At 43.3% G+C, this 8,616-nt stretch overlaps 1 protein-coding gene across 2 annotated transcripts; it reads right to left on the reverse strand.

Moving 5' to 3' along the window:
• On the reverse strand, positions 1 to 6,149 carry LOC139287459 (regulator of G-protein signaling 21-like). Of its 2 annotated transcripts, none has more exons than XM_070908490.1 (5): positions 6,051 to 6,149; positions 3,478 to 3,555; positions 3,118 to 3,179; positions 1,118 to 1,281; positions 1 to 829 (listed from the first exon to the last, which is right to left on the reverse strand). In XM_070908490.1, coding segments are annotated over exons 2-5 (405 nt in total). In that variant the 5' UTR covers positions 3,480 to 3,555; positions 6,051 to 6,149; the 3' UTR covers positions 1 to 652. The 2 variants fall into 2 exon arrangements, with proteins under 2 accessions (XP_070764591.1, XP_070764590.1); XM_070908489.1 differs by having other exon boundaries at positions 1,118 to 1,284.
• Positions 6,150 to 8,616: the final 2,467 nt, after the last annotated feature.

Here is an 8,616-nt window from a genome sequence, read left to right on the forward strand (position 1 = left end):
TCTGATGCTTTAAAGTTGCCATTATTGCATTTTCATTTGATGTATATCCAACAGAAACAATGTACATGGGTGCTCGACCAGACAAAAATACACTGCCGGTAACTGATTATTCAGAAATGCAACTACATTAACAAATATAACCATTTTAATAGACCTAAATGATGTCACACTAAAGGGTCATTGGAGTATCAAAAACCATGTGGGGGCTCATGTTGGGCCGAGTTTTTCACAGTAGAGCTTTGAAATTGAATCTAATGTAAAATAATTCATTTAATTGTACAAATGATATATTTGTGTGCACAAATTACATTGACGTTTTACTCTTGATACTTGCCTTTCAAAACAAATGTCAAGCTGTCAGAGCTCGATGTCAGCCTGAGTCTGAATTACAGGCCTGTGCAATATATAAAGCCTTCAAAAGCTGCTTAATACATTATTTAGATCATGTTTGGCTTTTAGATCCTGTCATCCCCCGTACCTACAGCTCTGCATCGCCTTTCACTTCTGCTTCCTCTGACAGACAAGCCCTTTTTTTTTTTTTTTTTTTTTTTATAAAAAAGATTCTAAGGAGAGTCGGCTGAAGTGCAGAATCAATCATTCAGAGAGGCGTCGGATGAGCTTCTTTTTTTTTTTTTCTCCCCTCACATTGCTTTCATCGCTGTTCGGCCTGTTCCAGGAGTGCTTGGTAGATTTCTGATTTCAGAAATCGCGGATAACAGTCGTTTTCCATCAGACCGTATATCAGTCTCTGCGCCCTGTCGAAGCAATTTGGCCCCGGCTGGGAGAGATTTTCACTGATTTCTCCTCTCGTCGCACAGTCAATGTTTATCTGTGTTCAGAAAACAGCAACTTTTCATTTCACTCATGAGCTTTCTCTACGCATTTTTACATTATCGTGTGCCAGTTCAGAAAGTTAACTATGTGTTCAAAGAGGAAAAGCAGCGCTGAGCGACAAAGACGGGTAAGGTAGCCGTATAAAACATCATTGTGTGTCATAGTAAAAGCGAATGAAACTGTAAGGAGGAGTGACAGTGACAGCGAGCAAGCCGGCAATTGAGGCTGAATTGAAATTACACAGGTCCGACTTCGTTCACGTCTCACTTTACAGAGGCCGTACCTGTCTAGGCGCATCGACTTGGACAAACTCTGTGTAGATCCGCTTGGCAGCAGCCGTCATTTCCGTCTCGCTGGTCATTTTCTTGTAGTCCTCACAGGCCAGCCAAAATAGAAGGTTCTCTTCGCTGTATTCTGTCTTCAGGAAGTCCTCGAACACCAGCTGGCCTGCTGCGCAGAGGGAGCGGGAACACTTTTGAAACACGGGCAGTTTCATTTCAAAACGCTCAACAGATGTTGAATTACAAGGTTTGGAAGGACCTGGCTAGTCTGCCATAATCCTCCTTTGTTTGCACCTTAATTACAGGGTGTCTAGCCTGCAACAAGATACACAGTAATAATTACAAAATACTGCAGGGGAAGACAGAGGCTGGAACTGAATTAGAGCGTTATTGCGGCGTTTTCCTCAAGGTGGAACCAAATCCACTCCGCATGAATGCACACAAGCACGTAATACCCTATATTGCCCCAAGCTCTGCACAATCATGACGACTGTTGATTGTTAGAAAAAGTGTGTGTGGTTAATTTTGCCATCATATTTAAGATCTAAATTTTATTCAGATTAAGGTGCTATTATTACGTCAAAGTGTTTTTTTCCCACGTATAAAGAGTATATTGTTTGGACTTCGGAAGCTCTGTTGGAGGGTGAATCACAAACAGTTAGAATATGACCATCCGTGACAAAGAAATCTTAAAATTAAGGTCCATTTCACGAGCTTAATCGCTGACCTTTCAACACAACGCAATGACCTTTCACAGTCTTCGGCACAACTGACTCGGCTGTCATCATCGTAAACTGCCATCTTGCGACAGGAAACGTAACATTTGTGGGCACGGGGGCGTAAAATCGTGTGAAAATGGGTTCAAACTAACCTGCTCTTTTTTTTTTAAAAAAAAGAAAGAAGAAGATCTGTGTATTTCAAGAGAAAATGAGACTTAGCTAAAGGTTAAGCCGTTCTGTTATCTTTTACTCACATTCTCTCTTCCTCCAACATATCCCTTGTTAGCTCAAAGACGTCGGTGAAAAAAAAAAAAAACCCCCAGCAAACTGCCAGGTATTGTGGTGGATGTCTGGAGGCGCTTTTAACTTCAAAACCCTCAAAAGCCAAACCCCGCATCCCAAATGTGCACTGCCTCAGCATCACAATCGCACACGCCTATATTTCTTGTTATCTTCTCCTCACACCCATTACCTTTTCTTTTTGGTGACGGGAGTATTCATGGACTCTAACGCAGGTGTAAAATACTTTTAGCGCGTCTTCTGGGAGCTCAAACAAGCAGCTAACTGCGAGCGCCAGTGCTATTCACACAAATTGTTTTACATAAATCACCGCTGGTACTCTGACAGTAATTGACAGGAAACAAAATATTGTCCAGAGGCCCCCGGCTTGTTCCCATCTACAAATCACTCCCGGCCCACAACCAAGGGGCTCTCAATCACAACCCGAGCACGGCTCTTTGAGATCACACGAGACGTAAAGGTGCATGAGTGCCATCGAATTGCAACTGCCACGTGTGCAGCCGTTCATTTTTCGCTCCAGTTTACTGATTTGCCCTGTGTGTCGCTGCGTTTCTTCGGAGGGGGAAATGGAGCAACTTTGATGCGAGGCTGAAATATACAGATCAGCTGAATAAATTTTAGGTAAAGTAATGAGAGAAAGAGAAGAGAGAGAGAGAGAGGGAGAGAGAGAGGGAGAGAAAGAACCCATCTGCCATCATTTTCAAATGGAGGCCGGGAATATGGTCAGGTGAAAAGCAATCAGAGTGCCTGTTTTATAAATGAATCGGAGCGGGCTGGAATCACCCTATCTACACTGGCAGCTCAGATTAGGCCTCTTATCTCTGCTAGTGTCACCCCCCCCTAAAATATATCTCCAAATGGATTTGATGATCTTGAAGGAAGAATATATCCTCGTTCAGAGAATTGAGAGAGGGAGAGAGAGAGAGAGAGAGGAGCAATTTGAAAAAAAAGAGGGAGGGGACTAAATCCATAAGTGAGCTTACTTTTACACTCCAGAAGATGGTCGAGTGACTCTCCCCATGCCATAACATCATCGACAGGAGCCCTGCAGAGCAGAAATGTCATAAAACGTGCATACTGTGTAAAGGGCAGAGGTGTGTCTCTGTCAGTCAGTCTTAATTTTAACATCCAAATTGTTATCTACACATTACATCAGGGTAATTAACGATTAATGGGTAATCTGTTAACGTTTCAGTAAAATGTCTTCTTTTTTTTTTCTTCTAATTAACAGATATGAATCAATCACATTGTGAATTTATTAAAAAAAAAAAAAAAAAAAAAAAAAGATGGATGGCCACCTCATTTTGTAATATTTTCCAATCATAGAGGATGAATGAACTCACATCTTGGCCGACGTTGGCTCTTAATTGAATAGCAGGTATCAGACAGTCAGTGTCGTCCGCTGGAAGTAGGGTTCCCTCCTGACCACAGTTACATGAAAGCAGATCATAAAGAAAGTTATTTTCTATCAACTTATGTACGGTGAAGGAGGTTTTCACATATTTTACTGTTAGTAGCACTAATTAATGTTTCTATATCGACGATGAATCAGAATCGGAAATACTTTACTGATCCCCGGGGGGGGGGGGGGGGGGTATTGTACAGTACCGGTGCTCCCATTCAAGATTAGAAAGCAGCACAAGTTAAGAAATAAAAGTATGTACAAAATATAAAAAATAAGAAATATAGATGTGTGTGTGTATATATATGTGTGTATATGTATATATGTATATATATATATATATATGTATTGCACTTTTGTGTATGACTATATATGTATTGCACTGACATTTAAGAATAAGTCATGATGAGGTAGAATATGGTACTACATGTAATGTGAAAGGCGTCGCCCAACTCCACAATGTAAAAAAAAATGCTGTTGCAAGGAAAAGACGTGCATTAAAAAATGTAATTTCAGTAAAAGGTGCAGGAGTATAATCTGCCAAATGTTACTTTCCACAATTGCACATAAGGCTACAATTAAAAATGTGTCTGTGTTTCAGTGGACACATAATGGTGGTTTAATAGGAATATATCATAATATTCTGTGGGAATCACTGAAACCACAGCGGGGATTGGGTTCACTGACCTGAAAATCCTGTTCCTGCAAGTTGTAATTGTAACTTGTCTGCAATGAGTTAGATTTATGGCAGCATGGCAGCAAACAGCCAAACTAGCAGTATCCCCTTGTCATTAGTTTACTTGTTCGGAAATCCTAAATTAGATGAAAATTTAATGATCCCTGTGGGGGAACTGGGTCGTTGCTGCTGCTGCTGCTGCTGCTGCTGCTGCTGTTGCAGCAGAGAATCAGATAAGAATAAGTCAGAGCAGAGAATGTAATACAAGAAATTACAGCAAGTGAACACGCTGAGAAGTGAAGCAAATAAATAAAGAACCAGCATCTGCGCCGACAGACTGTCAGGCCGGATGTGAAAGGGCTATTAACATTTGGAACATCGTGTGGACGGGATTACTATGTCCATGACATATATAAATATGCATTGCAGGCAGGCAGGCACAGCAGCTTCTGTATGTAGAAAGGTATGTCATTTTTTTTTTTACCTTGGGTAACACCCTGCTCCACATTCAGAAGCTGTTAATGTTTTGGTAACACGCAGTGTAAGATTACCAAAACGCCTCCTGATATTGGCATTGGATGTTTTTTTCCTTCTTTCTGGTGTGTTATGGAGCCGGGAGCACCGGGGCTGACCTTGCCGGATTGGCCCTCAGCACCAGTACCTGGTGGAACAACAAGACTGCTCTGGGCAGCACAGCGTTACTCAGTTCTTACTGCCGTTACAGCTGAAGAGCTGACTAAAGCCGATGCGTTGGAAGCAAGCCGCGACTTCGTCAGTTGTTTCTCCGTCCGATTCTCTGAACGGAATCCCGTTCATTTTTTTGTTTTGCAAAATGATGTGGCCAATGTGGTTATCAATGGCAGCAGAACAGCGCTGCCATTAGGGGGTGTTCATGAGAGGCCTTGAACCAGTGTGGCGTGGCTGTAAAGTGGGAATAAGCAGTGCTACAGATGACAAATCGGTACAATTCCTGTTTTTCGATGAATACGTTAAGCACAAGAAAGCTGTCTGCAGGTGTACAAACCGGGCCTGCTCTTTTTCCCGCTGAGCAGCAGATTGGCTGATTTTAGATACTGTTCAAAGCCCAGAGAACCGGCGTCCTAAAAGTTTAGTCTTCTAGTTCCTTGGCTTTGAACAGATTTTAGCTCACTTGCCCCCAACTACTGTCCTCTTAAATCCCTGAATTCCTAAAAAGGTTTGATGTCCCTCTCGATAAGAAAAAAAAAAACTAATTGCTTGAAAGTGGTTGATCTGACGAAAAAAAAAAAAAAGGTTCTGACTGCTTTAACAGTGCAGCTTTGAACTGTACTTTTAAGTGATGCATTACCAAAAAATCCCTCAGACGCAAGGGGACCAGGCATGAGAGGAAAAGCTATATCCTAATGTAGCCTTTCTTTTTTGGATTGTATCAGATAGAGCGCAGAGCGCGTTCAGCTCAAAGAATTCTCCCTCGTCTTTGGACCTTTTTTCATGTTTTCTTAGGGAGGAAAGGAAGGAAGGGAAAGGGAGCTGGAGGCATACTGAGGAGCGCAAGAGACAACACAGAAACACAGAGGCAGAGACTTCCAATAAGAACTGCACAGATCACAGAGGCCCCCGTCAGAAACAGTCGCTCACACGCCCGCAGACGAGGAGAGAACCACCCGCGACAACCCGTCCCGGGTTTTTTATTTTAGCAGCGTGCTTTTCGGCTGGACAAGATCAGAGAAGAGTCAGTCATTACCGAAGAGCGAGGCAGGCCGGAGGGGAAGCGAAACATTCAAAATCCTCAGACAGCCAGACAACTGCAGTTTGTCCGGAGTCTTGAAGCTTAAAGCCAATTTGGAGCTCATACTTACAACATGTGTTTTCTGTCGCCGAAAAAAAAAAAAAAAAAAAAAAGACTGTGAAGTGTCTTCCGTAACTGCAAGCTGTTGAGCGAACATGCACGCAGCAGCGCACTCTGATCTTCTCAGGCTTCTTTTCCCCTTAACCTGACAAGCCCTACAGGTACAAGCCCACGCACGTTGAGTTGGAGCACAGGCATGCCCAGGCTTCACAGAAATGTCAGCTTTCACTCTTTGCTTTTTAACCTCGAACTCACCCCCCCCCCCCCCCCCCCCCACACGCACACACACACACTGAAAATACGTTTATACCTCATTTGTTGTTTTTCCGTGGTTATTTTCATTGCAAAGTAGAAGTAGAGACAGCAAAGCCAGAATGTGACTAACCCTGCCCTGATGATACTGCTGTCGGCCTGAACATTAGTTCGTCTGTCTTGGATTATTTTGGCTCTAATAATATTAATTCTAAAGGCACAAAGAGCCGTAATAAACGGAGCACCTACAGGTGACGCTTCAGCAGTTTGGGGAGTGGATAAAAGACGCTTGTTAATATTTGTTTGGTCACAGATCTGACAAAATGGCAGATGTAACGATGTCAGTTGGAACTGTGCCTGTAGTGGTTGCTACTAGCAACAGGATGTTCAACTGAAACCAACTGCTGGTGGCAGAATATTGTATTTCTGGCTTTCGCAGGGCTCTGACACTTGAGTTATTTGAGTAAGATATCTTTTCTGTTATCTTAGGCTTGGCTCGTCTTGTTCTTGCGGGTTGTTTGACTTGGTTGAGAGCAGGGAATGTAATGGGCAAGACCAGTATTTTTTTTAGTTATAGCCTTGGTTTTCCCTGACCCCTTCCCCCTGGCTCTTAACAGATAACAGCATTCAGGAAGTAAATTAAGTGGCACTGATGATGTTGTCAATATGAAAACGTCAGGGAAGCTCAAGGCAGACTCAAAGGTTTTTTGATATGAGAACGCGGATGGTAGCCAGCGTCACTGTTTTTAAACATGGATTCGCACCATTCCATACAGGACACTTCTCAACTGACACAGACTATTTCAGTTGGTGTCAACATCATCAACCATTTTTGAAAAAGTCTTGACTGACTCACCTGCACTCACTCTCACTTACTTGAATTTCACTTTGGTGGTCTTGACTAAAGCTTTCAGTACTGTACTGTACTTATAACAAAGCAGGTGCTCCAGAGGCACAGGTGTATAATGTGTATTCAAGAGGGGGAGAAATCCATGAACACCTTTTTATTTGCATGACCACATGTAAAACAAAAAGAAAAAGAAAAGAGAGAGAGAGAGAGACCAAAAGCATATCATCTGCACACTGGTATTTTTCAGGGTTGGTCAGAATTATTCTTACTTTTTCAGTTTCAAGCGTAAAGCGATTGGCTATGAATTATGGAGAGTTTGATGTGACAGGAGAAGTTGAAAGGCACGATTGTTAAAACTTTGCAATGACCTTATTCGTTGGACGAGGGACAAGGTCGTGGTAATTGGACATAAACCATGATCAAGGTACGGGAGGGATTAGGCAACTAAAACACCTGGGGGGGAAAAAAAGACTACTTGCGGTTACAAAGGAAAATGTTAATTGCAGGTCTTTGCCGGCATGTGCCACCTGCTTGACCAACACACCAACCTCGACATCACAGCGTTACATAATGGACAGAACTGTCTGCAGAATTGTTCAATATTGATGTAATTCCGTGGTTCACTGTCCTGAATTTATTTTACTCTATCACGTTGTCCAGATAACAATGGTGTGTAGACTATTTTTACATGCGCTTCCTGCCCTGTAGACCTCTAAATGTATCACACATGCAGTGCTTGGCAGGTATTGCAGGATTCTAAAGCATTTCATGGTTGCTCTGCACTCACCTCTGGTTATGGTGACAATATTTCCTCGACGTGTTATTGGGACCTATTTCCAGACAGCTGTGCGGGAATGAAGAGGCTCTTTGACCCAGTTCACACAGAACCTTCATAAGCATCAAACTCTCCGGGGACAACCGGTGGCAGAAAGAAGCAGATGCTCAAGTATCAGGCAGAGGTGGGGTGCAATGTCCTCATCTAACATTGAGAGAGAGACAAGGGAAGAGGGATGGGGCTATGAAAATGACTGATGGGAACACAAATGGCAGAGCTGTGATTGGGAGGAATTCGGGTGGGGGTGGGGGCGGGTGGGCAACGCTGACAGCTGAGCGGGCCTACCTGTCCGCCCATCTCTCGTTTTCCGTCTTGATTTGCAAGTCCTCGGCGGGACACTTGCCGGGGCTGTCCTGGAAAACAAGAACAGGTGTCATAAAACGCCGCCGCGACTGGGATTTGCATCTGTAATGACCCCACCGGAGATGCCGCGAGTATGATGTTCACAACAAACACCTGTCAGATACGCCCTCGGAGCGGTATTCATCACCGGCTCAGCTGCGACCTACCTGCTGTCCCATCACTTAACGATGATGGGAAACAGCTTTTTGTTTTTTGTCCTCTCGACACAATAAGGCTACGCTGTTTGTCTTGGTGCTTTCCTCAGTGTCCAACTTTGCGTTCTTTTGTGTCAGAATC

This window comes from Enoplosus armatus, chromosome 7 (assembly GCF_043641665.1).
Source record: "Enoplosus armatus isolate fEnoArm2 chromosome 7, fEnoArm2.hap1, whole genome shotgun sequence".
Lineage (NCBI taxonomy): Eukaryota > Metazoa > Chordata > Actinopteri > Centrarchiformes > Enoplosidae > Enoplosus > Enoplosus armatus.

What these genes read in the sequence shown, in the direction of transcription:
- LOC139287459 (XM_070908489.1), bottom strand. An exon ending in CCATCTTCTGGAGTGTAAAA is followed by an intron (nt 1,285 to 3,117) that starts GTAAGCTCACTT and finishes CCCTCTGCGCAG; the next exon opens with CAGGCCAGCTGGTGTTCGAG. An exon ending in AAGTCGATGCGCCTAGACAG is followed by an intron (nt 830 to 1,117) that starts GTACGGCCTCTG and finishes TTCTGAACACAG; the next exon opens with ATAAACATTGACTGTGCGAC.